Source organism: Ovis canadensis, chromosome 10, assembly GCF_042477335.2.
Source record: "Ovis canadensis isolate MfBH-ARS-UI-01 breed Bighorn chromosome 10, ARS-UI_OviCan_v2, whole genome shotgun sequence".
NCBI classification, from domain to species: Eukaryota; Metazoa; Chordata; class Mammalia; order Artiodactyla; family Bovidae; genus Ovis; species Ovis canadensis.
The window spans coordinates 45969572-45987884 of NC_091254.1; the positions used below are offsets into that span (position 1 = coordinate 45969572).

General features: G+C 44.9%; 1 protein-coding gene across 2 annotated transcripts in view; it reads left to right on the top strand.

Moving 5' to 3' along the window:
• The window catches only part of FLT1 (fms related receptor tyrosine kinase 1), a 207910-nt gene that overhangs the window by 88730 nt on the left and 100867 nt on the right, over nt 1–18313 (top strand). For both annotated transcript variants that reach the window (XM_069601657.1, XM_069601656.1), the window contains one exon: nt 12559–12673. In XM_069601657.1, the coding sequence (XP_069457758.1) occupies nt 12559–12673 (115 nt within the window). The remainder of the gene's footprint in view (nt 1–12558; nt 12674–18313) is intronic.

Below are 18313 nucleotides of genomic sequence, written 5' to 3' on the forward strand. Positions count from 1 at the left end.
TTTTTGCTCAAAAACTCATGACCCAGAAAGCAAGTATGTTTTGAAAAGCCTGTGTTATGATATCAAGAACAATTTTAAAAGGCATGAGAAGGCAGAAAGGCAGTGTAGCCCAGAGTTGAAGGTCATGGGCTCTGGAGTCTATACATCCTGGCTCCTACCACCTGCTGGCTGTGTGATTCTGGGCAAAGTGAACCACCTCTCTTGGTCCAAGTTTCCTGACATCCTAAGGTTGTTTAGGGGGATTAAATGAGATAAAATGCATAAAAGTACTTAGTTTGCCCAGTAGTGGGGCTTCCCAGGTGGCACTAGTGGTAAAGAACCTGCCTGCCGATGAAGGAGACATAAGAGATACAGGTTTGATCCCTGGGTCGGGAAGATCCCCTGGACAACCCACTCCAGTATTCTTGCCTGGAGAATCCCATGGACAGAGGAGCCAGGCAGGCTGTGGTCCATAGGGTTGCAAAGAGTTGGACATGACTGAAGCAATTTAGCATGCGTGCGCAGTCCAATAGTACTTAGCCCAAATACTTAGCTCAAATCTGTTTGCTTATAGTTGTTTTGGTTGCTCTGGGGCCACCCACTGCAAAGCTACTTCCCTGTCTAGCATCAGATACACAGAAGTGTCCAGCGAATGCTGACAATCTGACAAAACAGTCCCTGACATTGGGTTCATGTTCCCCCACAAAACATGCTTGTATCTTTGGACAGGTCTTCTAACCATGGTGATTTACTCCAAAGAAATTAATTTGTAAGATGCTTGGTGCAATGCCTGGTACACAGCAGACAGGTCGTTCATGTTAGCGGTGATTATCTGACCAGACTGAGGGCTGCTTAAGAGCAGGGTCTAGGTCTTACTTATCATCATAACCTCAGGGCTTAGCCCAGCTACCTGGGGACCAGCAGAAGAGCACAGTGTCTCTCACTGAGTGAAGACCCAACAAGAAGAGCCAGTCTTCTTGGCCTAACAAGAGCAGACTAGACATGGACTCAACCTCACATGGGTGTCAACTCAGCCATCCATCACTCACCTCAGACATGCTGAGAAAGGGCACTGCTGACCCTCCAGTGACCTCACACATCCCCCTCAACCTAGCGCCGTGTTGGGCTGTCCACTCCCAAGGAGGAGCCTTAATGACCCAGGATAGACTCACCATAATGGGATCCACATCTGACAAGCAAATAGTGTTGGAGAGTTTCTACGCAAACAATGATGCTGACATGTACAGAAGTACTTTCTAGGCTGATAGAAGATAACTAACCAGCAGCTAATAACTACTAGCACCATTTGATTCAATAAAAATTAATTTGTTCACACATAGTCCATTTAAGGCAATGGCACCCCACTCCAGTACTCTTGCCTGGAAGGTCCCATGGACGGAAGAGCCTGGTGGGCTCTTCATGGGGTCGCTAGGAGTTGGATGCGACTGAGCGGCTTCACTTTCGCTTTTCACTTTCACACATTGGAGAAGGAAATGGCAACCCACTCCAGTGTTCTTGCCTGGAGAATCCCAGGGACAGGGGAGCCTGGTGGGCTGCCATCTATGGGGTCACGCAGAGTCGGACATGACTGAAGCGACTTAGCAGCAGCAGCAGCAGCAGTCCATTTAAGAAGTAGAATCATGTCCTCCGAAAGAAGTACAAGATTTAGTTCCTTCTGTTATTAAGGATACAGCTATTGAAAAGTCAAATGCATGGAAAAGTATCAGAAGACAACACAAGCCAGTAAATGTCCAGAGCCCACGTGCCATGGTAGGCTGGACAGGATGTGGGGCAATGAGCATTTGAAGAGCTGAGGCAGAATCACCAGTGCAGCCAGGTCTAGGATATTACAACTCCTCTAGTCAGTTCAGTCACTCAGTCATGTCTGACTCTTTGCGACCCCATGGACTGCATGGGGACTGCATGGTCCAAGCTTCCCTGTCCACCACCAACTCCTGTAGCTTGCTCAAATCCATGTCCATCCAACCATCTCATTCTCTGTTGCCCACTTCTCTTCCTAACGTCAATCTTTCCCAGCATCAGGGTCTTTTCTAATGAGTCAGTTCTTTGCATCAGATGGCCAAAGTATTGGAGTTTCAGCTTCATCATCAGTTCTTCCAATGAATATTCTGGACTAATTTTCTTTAGGATGTACTGGGTTGATCTCCTTGCAGTCCAAGGGACTCTCAAGAGTTTTCTCCAACACCACAATTCAAAAGCGTCAATTCTTCAGCACTCAGCTTTCTTTATAGTCCAACTCTCACATCCATACATGACTATTGGAAAAACAATAGCTTTGACTAGACAGACCTTTGTCAGCAAAATAATGTATCTGCTTTTTAATATGCTGTCTAGGTTGGTCATAGCTTTTCTTCCAAGGAACAAGTGAAAATCACTGCATCCAAAATCACTGCAGATGGTGACTGCAGCCATGAAATTAAAAGACACAAGACACTTGCTCCTTGGAAGAAAAGCTATGACCAAGCTAGACAACTCCTCTAACTTCCTGAATAATCTGAAGATTTTACCATTTTCCACCACATCTTAACATTGCCAACAAAGGAAGCAGCCCTATGTTACCACGTCTTACTAGTTTCCTTACAGGGATTAAAAAACAAAAAGAAAATAATTCAGAGAAGGTCCTTTTGCATCAGCAGACATGAGGGTGATACTGAGTTAAGAACACATCCATGCCCAAAGAATTCGAGGTGGTTTGTGAAAAGTATAATTCATTATTTAGCAAATCTAGATGAAGATAGAATAAGACAGAGATATGACCCACATGCTTTACTTGCTAGTTGTCAAAGATAAACACAAAATAGACATTTGCAAGAAGAAGGGGCCCATGAGATAAAGGCAAAACAAGAGAAATACAATTTTTCAGGGAACTGAGGTCCGAGAAAAGTGATTTCTCCTCTCCTCCTCTGTGGTCTGTAGGCAACGAGTTCCTCAACCACATTTCCACTCCAGTGTGTGTCACAGGGCTGGTCATTACCACCTCCTCTGTGGTGACTGGTGGCATGACACCAAGGCCGAATTTATTAAGAGTAATTCCTTGGGCTGACATGACCCAGTGATTTCAGAAGTATTCGAGGAATTAGAAAGACCAGTCAAGGCCTCTGATCCATTTCCTATGACATAATTCTCCCCATGTTGTCATCTTGCCTCCCATGACCAGAAAGTTGCAAAACCATGATCCAGACTTAGGTCTGACTTTGTCTAGAATTTCTGCTTAATGTGATTCCCCACCATCCAGCCCTGAAGGCCACCTGGACATCTCTCTGTTGACTGTGATATAGTAATCTGCTCTCCTTATTGCAAACAATACATAGCCATAGCTTGACATATGCTTCCCTGAGCAACTGGAGTCAATACCTTAAGACTCCTTGAATCTTCTGGAATTAAAGGAGGTTATTTGTAGTCACTCCTGCTGTTGCTGCTAAGTTGCTTCAGTCGTGTCTGACTCTTTGCGGTCCCATGGACTATAACTCGCCAGGCTCCTGTCCATGGGGTTCTCCAGGCACGAATACTGGAATGGGTTGCCATTTCCTTCTCCAGGGGATCTTCCCAACCCAGGGATCAAACCTCCATCTCTTACGTCTTCTGCATTGGCACGCGAGTTCTTTACCACCCCGAACACTTCCCTAAAGATTTTTTAAATAAAATTTCTCCAATCACCCTTCCTCCGCTGACCAGCCTTTCACTAGGAAGAAAAGTGAATGAAGAAAACTGATGGCTTCTCTAAGGCTCCTGTCGGGGTGTAGCTGAGGAGCTGACCCCCTCTAAGCTCATGGTCACCCCGGTGTAGGGCTGTCAGTCAGGATACCCTGGCCCCTATTCCCTAAAAGAGAGAGAGAGTCAGAGCCAGAGTTGGGAGCCAGGGGCTGAGGGGGTCGTCCTGGGGGCCCCTCGGTGGAGGCGAGCTGGGGCAAGAGGAGGAAGGAAGGCAGAGGCTGGGAGGACAGGCCTTGCTCTGAGTGTGAATGGACCGTGGGGCCTCGAGAGCAGGAAGCGCTGCGGGCCAAGACACTCATGGAAAAGCTCTTATCTCAGCAGAGCTGGCCAGCTCCCTGGACACCCCCCGCCATCATCCCGGACACCAACCCCAGGCTCCAGTCCCCAAAAAGCCTTCTCCGCTCCCCTCCCCGTGCCGTTCAGACAAGAAGTAGTTTTCACTGTGGGCTCCAGGGCGGCACGAGGTCCTCTGGCTGAGTCAGAAAGGCCCCCCGACGCCCGCCTCCGCCCCAGAATCCCCCCAGCCTGACCCTGTGACCAGCACGGAGGCCCAGGCCCTTTTCCTGGAGCAGAAGGAGCAGGAACCGTTCTGTCTAAACACTCCTGCCTGCGCTCCGCCGCCCGCCTTCTGCCGGCATCCTCTCCTCTGTATTGTTTTATTTGTTTTAAGAGAATGTGAGAGAAGGGGAAAAGATAGTGTTTGCAGATTCTGTTAATCTGATGGCTCAGACACACGCGCACGACTGTTTGACACAACACCCGCAGCAGCGCAGGGAAGTTTACACGAGGCCCTTCTGTAGGAGGGCAGGCGGCGATGGGGAGCCGCCCCGGTCCTGTCCTTTGGCGGAGATCCAGGTGGTCCTTTTTTTTTTCTTTCCCCTTTCCACTTTTTAAAAAGACATTTTACAGCCTCGATTTGCTCTTTACTACTGCCCTCCTTTGTTTCCTCACTTGAAATGGTTTACTGTTCTTCACAAACAGATTCTAATCACAGTGAGTATGGGCGGTCAGACCCCAAACAAAGACACAGACTTTGCACAAGAAGCCTTCAGCTTCCATCATCCGGAAGAGAATGAAAGGGAGGGAGATTAACCTGCATCTTGGGACTCTGCAGAACTTTTAGAGCCCTTTTCACCCCCAAATTCAGCTTCCATCATCCGGAAGAGAATGAAAGGGAGGGAGATTAACCTGCATCTTGGGACTCTGCAGAACTTTTAGAGCCCTTTTCACCCCCAAATTAAAGGTGCTTTCATTGTACATTAATATAGACCATCTTCCTAGGCATGGCTCAGGTTCAGATAAGGCAGCCACCGGATGTTGGGGTGCTCAGCTCACCACCGTGTATCCCCTAGCCCACCCCAGAGGTCCCTTCTAAACCAGTTGCCTGCCATAAGTGTACTGGCATTCCTAATAAAAAACTAGCTTCATCCCAGAACGTATTTAGGACTCATGCAGACAACAGTTTTAAGTTACCAAGGGGGAACAAAAAGATTGCCATGAAAGTGGGGTCTTCCTTTTGCTGCAAGAGTTTTTCTAATGATGAACTTCACCAGCCAGCAGAAGGCCAAGATTTCTTATAATTTTAGCATTTTAATGATGAAAACTAACCAACGAAAAACTGTAATTATAAACTATTCCTCTGCTTCTTCCCCACCCCTCACCAAAGGACTCGGGGTTACATCTCCCTTCTGAAAGCTAAAATTTCACTTCTCCGGGTATCTGACTTTGTACCAGTTGACCTCAGAGGACCCCCAGAGTTTCCTAACACGACTCTGAAGCATGGTGGTAAAGTTTGGTGGTGGGCGGGGTTGGCATTCCCTTGGGAGCAGAATTCATCTCCTGGGAGGGACTGAGTTCTGGTGTGGTGGAAAGAGTTAGGAATATCTGCATTCTAACTCCAGATTTGTCTGCCACTTTCTCTATGAATCTGAGCAAGACATTGGATTTTCCTCTCAGTTGTCTTATTTATTGGTAAAGGGAATCGTGAAGTGGAGATTGTAACACCCACTTCACTGGTGACCACTAGAGTTAGTTCAGCTTAAATGTGTGCAAAGGCTGCCTCAGATCTGGTACAATAACAGCAGCCCACTAGAAACTGGTTCCCTTCAGCCCAATCAAGAGCCCGACTTAGCAGAACAGAGATTTTTGAAAGAAAGGTCAGCTTAATGTCATTTATCACAGGGTGAAAGGGGATCCTCAAAAGACAACAACAAAAACCAACTATCTTAAGAAAGATTCAGGCTGTAGAGTAGACCTTCTAAATTGGGGTGGTGATTAAGTTTGCTAGAAATCATTTACAAAATGAGACTGTTTAGGTAACTATAGGAGTCTTAGGTTCCATTATAGGCACATAATGGCCCTAGAACAAGCAGTTTCTCAAAGGGCTGAACGAAGGGCTGAACCACCTCACCTGGTTCTTCAGAGTCGAAAACACAGACACTAACCCTCAGTGGGCTAAAGGTCATCTCTCCCCTCTGATTCCACCAGATGCAACAACCCATCCTTTAGAGAAAGAGCCAGCTCTGCATTTGGGGTGGGGGTGGGGGAGGGGAAAGAAAGGCAGGAGGACTGCAGAAAGTCTGACCATCAGGACTGTTCAAAGCCAGCACCTTAGGGAAAGCACAGGTGAGCATAAGCAGGTGCACAGGCTGCACTGAGTTTCCTGGGATGGATCTGTAAAGGTGGACAGACCTGAGGTCAGAAATCAGGGGGTGCCTAATGGAATGTAGACTGTCATTGCAGACCACGGGCACGGTGGGCACGCAGTACATTTCAGCTGTGTGTCATGAGAGCTGTTTGTCAGATCTTGGGAAAAGCAGTTGGCTGGGTTATTAATACCAAAAGGGCTAAAAAAAAAAAAAAAAAAGACATCCAGTCCCCAACACAGTTACGGTATATGTGTAGTGATTATTTGAGAAGTCTTTCCTCCCGGGATACAAAGAAACGCTGAAGTATAATAGTTTCTTTTTAGATGATAGAACATGGACATGTTACACGTGGCACACGGGTTAAACGCGCCGATTCTGGAGTGAGAACCGAGTACAAAGTCCGCCTCTGCCGCTTGCTAGCTCTTTGTGCATGCATGCTAAGTTGCTTCAGTCGTGTCTGCCTCTTTGCGACCTTATGGACTGTACCCACCAGGCTCCTCTGTCCATGGGATTCTCCAGGCAAGAATACTGGAGTGGGTTGCCATGCCCTCCTCCAGGGGATCTTCCCAGCCCAGGGATAGAAACTGAATCCTAAGTCTCCTGCATTGGCAGCCTGGTTCTTTCCCACTAGCGCCACCTGGGAAGCCCTACTAGCTCTTTAGTAGGTAATTTGGTGGGTAATTTACTTAACGTCCTTAATCCTCAATTTCCTCATCCATTCAATGGGGGGATAAGAATTCCTAATTTTCAGGATGTTGTGGAGATCAATGCAATAGTGTATATGAATCACTTAGCACAGTAGAAATTACTTAGCGTGTAGAAAATATAATCCTTATTGGAGTAGACTGTGATACTGCATAGGATCTGTGGTAATTATAACAGCCCATAGTGTGCCTGTAGGGACCAGCAGTCAAAATTGCCAGTATTGCAGGTTGGATCCCATTGTTGGCTTTGCCTTTCTCTGTGAGAAAGGTGGCTTCTGTCTTAGGTCGCAAAGGAGCCAAATGCTTCTGAGTGTGCAGGGAGAATCTGTCAGCACCACAGGAACAAACCAGAGCATGTAGGTCAGTAAGGTCATCTGCGTAGGTGTAGGTGGTGTTTCCCTACTCTGTGTCAGGCAAAGCCGCCTGGTCACTTGGACCAGACCAGAGAGCCCTACAGACCTCTCCTCCTTGGGAGGCAGAGAGACGGACGTGCCCCATGGAAGGTCCCTGCTCCATGTGTTGCATCCATAATTGGCTGCTTTCTTTTAATTTATTTACATCAGTCTCTAGTCCAAAACTAATTTGTTTCAGCTCCAGGGCAATCGACATGGAGTACACTCTTACCCCGGAAATTTTTTTTTTCCTGTGGATGGTTATAAATACCTCCACGCTATTGTACTTGGCATGCTGTATGCAAATAGAGGTCGGAGTCCTGAAGCTCATTAGGAAAGGGACAGGGGGCTTGGGGCTCGGGGAGGACAGCGTGGAGCTGGAGCTGATAACGGTGGCCTTGTCCAGAATGTGCCTGGGAGCTTTCTTATCTCCCTGTGGCAGGAGGTGCGGAGGGCTTCCTGTGCGAAATCAGGAGCGAACGCCGCTTTCCTCTTGTTGTTCGGCTTCCTCCCCCCTCAAGACGGTTCCCAGCACAGTGATTATCTTTGCATCTTCAAACATGGCACAATCTACTTCCTTAAGAGCTTGATGTATTCTTAAGGCTCAGGCAGACCCCTCCTCCCCCCGACCTCTTGTTTCAAGTGCTGTGTTACACAGTCAGCCTCAGAAAGACATTCTATTTTTAAGGTTCCAGTGACAAAGAGGAAAAAATCACAGTCCCCAGTATGGAAAATAGCCACAGAATATGCCCTTTTTTCATCTGGAGGACCTTGCAGCAAGTCTAGCCTGTCATTTCCATGCCAGGGCCTGTGCTGACGGGCGCTGTCCTAGAGGGGTGGGGTGGGTGGGGTGGAGGGAGGGTGGGTGGGTGGGGAGGAGCCTGGCAGCCCCAGTGAGCCCCTGCAGCTGATTGTGCTTCCTTTGGGGAAATGCCTCCTCTTGCTTTACCCTAATGTATTTCTTTACATTTCCCGATGACCAAGAGTATGAAATTAAGACCTCTAAGGCCTCCTTTATCTTCTTTACTTCTTTGAGGAGAAAAGAATGAAATAAGTTTCTCTCTCAGATGCAAGAGAACTTCAGCTCTTCAATGTCACAGTGTCAATTACATACACACATGTCCAGTACAGGCATATACATGACAACCCCCCATATCCATGTTACACACACACACATTATATAAACCCATATATGTACCCTGTGTGTGTGAAAGATCTGAGAGCAAACAGTAGTTCAAGGTAAACATGTTATAAAAAACAGGGCAAAATGATATATGGCTTTGACACTTTATCATTAGTGTATTTCAAGTAAAGGAGAAAGCATATAATTTTCTTTGGTCCAGTTTCCTCCACTAGTCAATAAGTTAAAATGTTCATTTATTTTACCTGATAATAAGGAACAGTTACTCAAAAATCACAGAAATGATACAAATGAATGTATTTACAAAACAGATACAGAGTCACAGACTTAGAGAACAAATATGTTTGCTGGGGGGAAGGATGGGGGAAGGGACAGTTAGGGAGTCTGGGATGGGCATGTACACACAGCTATATTTAAAATGGATAAGCAGCAAGGACCTAGTGTATAGCACATGGAACTCTGCTCAATGTCATGTGGGAGCCTGGATGGGAGCGGAGTTCAGGGGAGAGCGGGTGTGACTGAGTCCCTTCCGTATCCACCTGAAACTGTGACGACATTGTGAATCAGCTATACGCCAAAACAAAACGGTTTTTAAAATCGCAGAAGTTCCTTAAGGAATAGTCAGTCCTTATGAATTCTCTTAAACAGTCATTTGAAAAACATTTGGAGAAATCTGATACTTGGGCCTGGTACAAACACCACCATGGAATTATGGCTAATTCTGTTAGATAGGATCATAGCGTCGTTGTTATATTCGGAAAGGTGCATAATTTTTAGACAGGCACTAAAATATGTGGGGCTCACATGACATGCTGTCTGGAATTCACTTTACAATATCTCTCAAAAGGAAAAATAAAAATAAATAAGGGGACAAATGAAACGGCTGTGGCAAACTTGGATAATTATTAAGGGTGGGTGATGGGTGTATGGGGGGTTATTATACTGACACTATAGCTCTACTCATCTGTATGACTGGAGATAGTAAACACTTAAAACCAACAAAAACTCTGAGTACAAGCCACACATCAGTGCCTCATGCTGTATGTTTACAGAGGCTTGTGGGGCACCAGTTACATGCGTGGCCCTGGTGTAACTATGGAGACAGGGCAGTCACATGGAGGCGGTCCATGTCCCTTGCAGCTGCCTGAAGCACTGAATGCCCACTTAGAAAGTGATGAATGCTTTGTGGGATGGGGGGGCGGCATTAAGGGGCAGCATGCCCCCCAGGAGAGGAGACCACCCCGGAAGACACACCAGTTTCACATACTAAGAGTCCTTTCTCAGCTCCAGCACCAGAGAGGAATAATTACAGAACTTTTTCATCACAGTTCCTTCTCTCTCACCCTTTCTCTCACTAATTTCATCCTCTTTCTTCTCACATAAGTAGCCAAGGGCAACAATGACTCAAAACCAACCACTCCTCCTTTCTGGAAACGGGGCTTTACACTCCCTCCTGGTTTGAGAATATCCTGAATCTGCCCAATCCATGTACAGAGTCTGCTCACCGCAGATTCGAAGCCAGAAGAAAGGAATCTGACTTGTTTCCCTGGAAAGTTCACAGTGCAAGTAATCATAACAATAACCACTTCCTTGCCTCATTCATTAGGCTGGGAGATAGGAGGAAAGACTGCATTCAGGAGAGGGATGGAGAAATGAACAGCATCAATTCATAAGTCCACCAGGAAGCAGCCAAGGTGGCGCGGGGGCTGCAGGCACTCACGCCAGTTCCGACCCACACTTGGCTCCTAAGCTCCCCAGACTGGCAGAGAAACACACACTTCAGGAGCCTACAGATTATTTATTTATTTATTCATTCGTTCATTTATTTAGAGGCACAGAAAATAGCTCTTTGTATATTTGCATCATGTCCCCAATAAAATCCATATTTAAATCTCAAAAGGCTACTATAAAGGAGATGGTGTTCATTTTGTCCTAAGTGGTAGAAAGCAGATCTCCTGCAATGTCCACTTAGCACCTGCACTCATCAGACAGGATAGTGCCATGCTGGGCTCTGGGCAGGACGTGCAGATAGAAGTCACGGCACCAAGTAAGGTTGTCCATCCTCAGGCTCACCCAGGGGTTCTGGTCTTGAGCTTAGAGGAGACCGGGCTGTGGGTGGTGAGGGGGCGTCGAGGCCCTGGTAACTGGTGAGTGAAGATGAAGGAGTCAGGTGTGTACACCGCGAGACAGGAAGATTAGTTCCCAGGTTTTCTAGGTGGCTTTCATTGACAAAACCTCCCCAAGTAATTTAAGTCTTTTAATGTTTGTATGATCCCATGAGATTAATGGGGCAGATATCATTGTATTCTTATTTTTCAGAGGAGAAAGTGGTCATAGAGCTAGGGGAAGTCAGGGCAAGTAGAGGACTCAGGTGTTCTTTGAAGGAGCTGAACCAAACCGCAGTTTGCCCGGGAGGAGGGTGTCTGCAGGGGTAAGATCAGAAAGGCAGGTAGGGAGTGGACTTTGGGTGGCCTTGGTTGTCAGTTATGGAAACCTGGGCTTTCTGCAGTACAGCTGTTGAAGCAACGAAGATCCCACTAAAACCCAAAGTGCTCAGGGGTCTGGTCTGGCAGCGACTCCGTAGGTGTTGGCTTGGGGATAGGCAGGTTGAAACGCTACTGCACTGCCTCTGTCAGAGTGGACATAAGGGTCTTTTTTGGTTGTTTGGATTTTTTTATTCATGGAGAACCTACAATACCTGAAACATACTAAATGATCCAAGTGACAACGAAAACACAATGGTCCAAAACCAGTGGGATGGAGCAAAAGCGGTTCTAAGAGGAAAGTTTACAGCAATACAGTCTTACCTCCGGAAAACAAGAAAAATCACAAACAACCTAACCTTACTCCTAAAGCAACTAGAGAAAGAAAAACAAACAAAACCTTAAATTAGTAGAAGAGACATCACAGAGATAATGAAATAGAGACAAGAGACATAATAAATAGTAGATATTTACACTGATGATTTGGATAGTAAACTGATAGGAGCCTACTGATTATACGGTGTTTGAAAGAACATGCTTACTTTCAGGTGAAGGCTGGAATCTCATCAAACTACCTGGGACTCTACTAGCTGGGCTTCCCAGGAGGCACAGTGGTAAAGAATCCACCTGCCAGTGCAGAAGACTCGAGATGTGGGTTGGATCCCTGGGTCAGGAAGATCCCCTGGAGAAGGAAATGGCAACTCACTCCAATATTCTTGCCTGGAGAATCCCATGGACAAGGGGCCTGGCGGGCTACAGTCCATGGGGTCGCAAAGAGTGGGACACGACTGAGAGATTGAGCATATACTCCACCAGCTAGTTTAAGTATTGAGAGAGAGACTTCATGTACTTTTAGAAGCCAAAAAGATCTTAAAAATCTTTAACACACGTTATTTTGTAATTAAACGCTTGAGGCCTGCCTGAGAGGTTAAAGAACTTGCCATGATACTCCCAAACTTGAAAAGAGATAGACTGAAATTAATAACTGCTCCAGGATGTGTGTTTCCATATACACTTAATTAGCCCTGGAAAAGATTAGCTGTATAACGGAATATTCTCATTAAATGCCAGCCTTTTATAGATGTGAAATGCTGTTATTTCCTAAAGGTTTCCATTCATTAACATAACTTTTTTCTCCTGTGTTTGCATGTTTTCTCCACTAGGAACTAATTAAAATCTAGATATCAGACTGTTGAACTTATGCATTTTTATTTAGTATTTAACATTTAGAATAGGAAATTTGTATGAAGACACATTGGTGGTCTTTTTTGGTTTTTTTGGAGATAAGGCAAAATCTGTCTGCTATTTTAAGTTTTGAGGATGGATGCTGGTGGGGATGGGGTTGGAATCTAAGGAAAATAAGAAAATGTGTGATTTTATTATCTGAGGGCTTAATGGTTTTCCCATCACCAGCCACCATGGGCTGGACCATGCTGCAAAGCAATATAGTGATGACTTCCTTTTTTTAAAAAACAGGTATGACTCTTGCTCCACTAATGAAGAGGCCTTTATCCTGGATCCTGACAGCACTGTAGGAAACAGAATTGAGAGCCTCACTCAGCGCACGGCAGTGATAGAAGGAAAGAATAAGGTACTGTTTACCAGAATAAGCGTGGGGATATTTATTCTAAAAGCACACACTCATTTCCTAGTTATGGGTTTATTAGGGTCAGAAGGAATTCAAATGCTCACACAAAAATTCCGAGAGAAGAAAGGCAGTATGTCTTCATGGAGAGATGCACTGAGGTGACTCAAACTGATGCATCCCCCCAAATGACCACCAGTCACTGAGAAACAAGTCCTTGTCCTGAATCCTCTTGAACATGAGACTGGCCCCCATCCACAGTTCTGGACCCTGGCTGCAGAGTAGTCTATTCTTCCACTATATAATACACATCAGTTCAGTGCAGTCGCTCAGTCGTGTCCGACTCTCTGCGACCCCATGAATTGCAGCACGCCAGGCCTCCCTGTCCATCACCAACTCCCAGAGTTCACTCAAACCCATGTCCATCGAGTCGGTGATGCCATCCAGCCATCTCATCCTGGGTCGTCCCCTTCTCCTCCTGCCCCCAATCCCTCCCAACATCAGTGTCTTTTCCAATGAGTCAGCTCTTCACATGAGCTGGCCAAAGTACTGGAGTTTCAGCTTTAGCATCATTCCTTCCAAATAACACCCAAGACTGATCTCCTATAGAATGGATTGGTTGGATCTCCTTGCAGTCCAAGGGACTCTCAAGAGTCTTCTCCAACACCACAGTTCAAAAACATCAGTTCTTCAGCATTCAGCTTTCTTCACAGGCCAACTCTCACATCCATACATGACCACTGGAAAAACCGTAGCCTTGACTAAATGGACCTTTGTTGGCTAAGTAATGTCTCTGCTTTTGAATATGCTGTCTAGGTTGGTCATAACTTTTCTTCCAAGGAGTAAGCGTCTTTTAATTTCATGGCTATAGTCACCATCTGCAGTGATTTTGGAGCCCCCAAAAATAAAGTCTGACACTGTTTCCACTGTTTCCCCATCTATTTCCCATGAAGTGATGGGACCAGATGCCATGATCTTCGTTTTCTGAATGTTGAGCTTTAAGCCAACTTTTTCACTCTCCTCTTTCACTTTCATCAAGAGGCTTTTTAGTTCCTCTTCACTTAGGGTGGTGTCATCTCCATATCTGAGGTTACTGATATTTTTCCTGGCAGTCTTGATTGCAGCTTGTGCTTCCTCCAGCCCAGCGTTTCTCATGATGTACTCTGCATGTAAGTTAAATAAGCAGGGTGACAGTATACAGCCTTGACGTACTCCTTTTCCTATTTGGAACCAGTCTGTTGTGCCATGTCCAGTTCTAACTGTTGCTTCCTGACCTGCATATAGGTTTCTCAAGAGGCAGGTGAAGTGGTCTGGTATTCCCATCTCTTTCAGAATTTTCCAGTTTATTGTGATCCACACAGTCAAAGGCTTTGGCATAGTCAATAAAGCAGAAATAGATGTTTTTCTGGAACTCTCTTGCTTTTTCCATGATCCAGCAGATGTTGGCAATTTGACCTCTGGTTCCTCTGCCTTTTCTAAATCCAGCTTGAACATCTGGAAGTTCACGGTTCACGTATTGCTGAAGCCTGGCTTGGAGAATTTTGAGCATTACTTTACTAGCGTGTGAGATGAGTGCAATTGTGCGGTAGTTTGAGCCTTCTTTGGCACTGCCTTTCTTTGGGATTGGAATGAAAACTGACCTTTTCCAGTCCTGTGGCCACTGCTGAGTTTTCCAAATTTGCTGGCATATTGAGTGCAGCACTTTCACAGCATCATCATCTCACAGGATTTGAAACAGCTCCACTCAAATCCCATCACCTTCACTAGCTTTGTTCGTAGTATATTATACTGCTCCACCAATTACTATTCCATGTGAATCTTCAGCATGGAGCCCAGGATGCACAAAAGTTCCCTGAGAGATTCTGGCTTAGCCAACATGGAGAGTCTCTGACATAACTGAAGTGGGATGTCAGTAAGCAAAAGCTACTACCAAACTTTAGGCTAAGATGGAATGTTTCCCTTTCACAAAATATCTTGTTTTTCCCCTCCGTTTCTGCACTGGCAAAGCCTTAGTTGGGATATACAAACCCACAGTGAATCAGATATCCTGACCTAAGAAATGCAAGTCAAAACCACTGTGAGATATTTATCACCTCACACCGGTCAGAAAGGCTGTTGTCAAAAGACTAGAAATATGTGTAAAGCAATTGTACATGCTACTGCTAGCTATTCAGCTATATTCTTTGCATTTTAAAGCAACAAAGTAGATGGCATCATTGTCCCTGCAGGACTTCAAAATAACAGATAACATCCAAGTTCTTCATTATGGAAAACTTTTTGACATATGTTCATGTCAATATCACTCTTTGGCAGGTCCAAGTGGTTATCTCCATTTTAAAGATAAGAAAGACTGAGGCAACAAGATGATTAACTCGAAGTCACAGCATAATAGTAGCTTATGAGAAACTCAAACCAAAGTCTTCCTTTGCCAAGACCCAGGGCTCTGACAATTAAACCAATACAGAAATTTGTTAAGATGCTGATGGCTCACACAATAACATCCGCAATCACTTGTCAAGGACTCAGGAAGAGTTTTTCTAACCACTGCAGTAGCTGTAGGTGGTTTACACGTCTTTTTCTTGAATACAAATGAACTAGTTTAAAACATTCCATGATGTGTAGCGACTGATGACAGAGCCATGTAATGAAATTCTTAGAAAAGAGGAAATTCTGTAAACTGGAAAGTTTAACTCAAGTGACACTACTTTTTTTAAACAGGAAATTGCCTCGGAATGGAAAGCAAGTTAGTTGTCACAAAGTACTAGAAAATTCCAAGATGCCATTGACAGTGTTGAATCATTTTGCCTTTTCTTGACCCTATCAGGTGCTTGTACTGTGAACCACTGGATATTAAAGCACGAATTACAATCTTAATTTCAAAGGAACTTCTAGTCTGGTTTTGGTATTCTATCCACAAAATATATATGATAGAAAATAGAAAATGAAAAAGCTAGGTCAGGTTTCTGATTCGGCTGAAACCATGAAGTATCCACTTGCCTCCATACCGAATGTCTGTGAAAAGGGATGGAGGTGGAGGAGCAAAATCTGGGTGAGATAGTCTTCCCTGATTTCTTCCTTGTGTGCTCTAAACAAATGCATTGTCTCATAATTCTGTGATTGTCAGTTCCGTTCAGTCGCACAGTGGTGTCCGACTCTACAGCCCCATGGACTGCAGCACGCCAGGCTTCTCTGTCCATCACCAGCTCCCATAGCTTGCTCAAACTCATGTCCATCAAGTTGGGGATGCCATCCAGCCATCTCCTCCTCTGTCGTCCCCTTCTCCTCCTGCCTTCAATCTTTGATCAGGGTCTTTTCCAGTGAGTCAGCTCTTTGCATCAGGTGGCCAAAGTATTGGAGCTTCAGCATCAGTCCTTCCAATGAATATTCAGGACTGATTTCCTTTAGTATTGACTGGTTTGATCTCCTTGCAGTCCAAAGGAGTGTAGTTATACTGAGGCTTTCAACAGAGACCACCAGACACAGTTGGCTCTGGAGTCATCCAACCTGGGGGCAGGATTCGTGGTTAAGCTCAGCTCTTTCTATTATATATAACCCACTGCAAATCAGTTCAGCTCTCTGAATCTGAGTTCTCCCCTCCAGGAAAAAACAGAGCTCCTAACATCTGACCTATCTCATTTGCCCATTATCAAAATGATTGTCATATGTGGCCTAATGCAGTCCCCCAGATACTGAACATATGCTATCAAGACTATTGGGTTTCGCAGGTGGCTCATCGGTAAGGAACCCACCTGCCATTGCAGGAGATCCTGGCTCAATCCCTGGGTCAGGAAGACCCCCAGAGGAAGAAATGGCTGAACATGACTTAGCAGCTAAACAACTACCACAAATGAAGACTGCTGTTGCTGCTAAGTTGCTCAGTCGTGTCCAGCTCTGTGCAACCCCATGGACTGTAGCCCACCAGCCTCCTCTGTCCATGGGATTCTCCAAGCGAGAATATTGGAGTGGGGTACCATGCCCTCCTCTAGGGGATCTTCCCGACCGAGGGATTGAACCCATGTCTCTTACATCTCCCACATTGTCAGGTGGGTTCTTTACCACTAGCACCACCTGGGAATCCCAAATGAAGACTATTTGTTAAAATAGTTTGCATTGAAAAAAACTTTTATACTCCTCCTTAACAAAGTATACACACGCACAAAACCCACACACATCCTATTAGTAACAGTAACACATTAGATTTTAAGGGAGTTATTAATTTCACATCTTAACCTTTAGAAGAATTTCTTAATTTGGCTTTTAGTGTCTATTGATGTATCCTTGTGTGTCTGTGAAAAACATCAACCTTTCAGATGACAGATGAAAGTTTTGCTGTCTCAGAATTCTTTGCATAGTCTTTCTTTACAATTAAAACTGCCTTTCTTTTCTGTACATGTTAAGAAAGCAAATGAAAGTCCCAGCTTAGAACACACCAATACGTTTCCCCACAGTCATGTAGTCAGCATGTCCAGTACCCCACTTCAGCCATCAGTGAATGAGGTCCTATTCGAGCACCTGCCGGATTTCAAGGACTTGCTTTTTTTCCCCTTTCTGTTGTGTTTTTTGTTTTGTTTAACCCAAGGAAGGGTGCGCAAGACAATAAAATTCAGTCTCCTTATGGCCAAGTTTTGGCCCAGATTTATGAAAAGTGAGTCATCAATTGGAGCTGCTAATGGCACACGAGGAGCTTTGGTATTGTTTCCCCAGAGTTGCCAGACTGTTGGTTTGTAGAGCTGGAGCAGGAAGTAGAAGGAACCTGGTGTTAGGGGCAGACAGACAGGAAATGCGTTTTACAGCATTGATTCTGTGAGGCTGGAGGATTGTGACAACTTAATGTCTTAGCAACATTTCCATTGAAATCATTTTGAGATTTCATTGAGAAATGTGTATGCTGTAGGAGACACGTCCATGACGGAAGCCTGAATGCCTCATCTCAGAATCACAGTGTGGGCTCCACCCCCTACACACTCCCCAGCTTTGTCTAATTCTCACGTCCTATTCTCCCATCAGTTGGCTCAGATGTGCCACCCTAGGATAATTTTAGATTCTTCCCTGACCTTTACATATCTGCTTTTATTTCTCTCTGAAACACTTCAAAGGAAACTGTATTAGAAACATCCCAAGATTAAAATCACTGTTCCATATATAGATTTTTTTTTTTTAAAGCAAGTGCTGGAAATTAGACTGAATTACACATCATCCCATCCATTCTGTTCTGTGAGGTTCAAACGCATTGAAGTAGTGAATCACTAATGCTTAGCAGAAGGGAAGGAAGGAAAGTGTATGAATAAATTCCAAATGGACGGAGCCTGACGACAATCTTCAGCGGTGTTCCTGGGTCACACAGAAGAATCCAGAGAATGGACTTTAAGAGCATGTTTCTAATATCTTAATCCTGTGGTCCTCCAAGAGCAAATAGAGGCAAAGTGTGGGTTCAGAACTCAAAAAGCTGTGACAAATGGAAACTAATTCTAGAACAAAGGCAAGCAGACAGCCTTGAGAATTTCTTTTGGTGTACCTTATGAAATACGACCATTTCAAATAGATGCTACGACTCAAATTCTTGAGTTTGAAATACTTCCTCTTTTTAACTACAAAGTTGCTATTTGCTAATGTACAACTTTAAAAATATACTCTAGAAAAATAGGT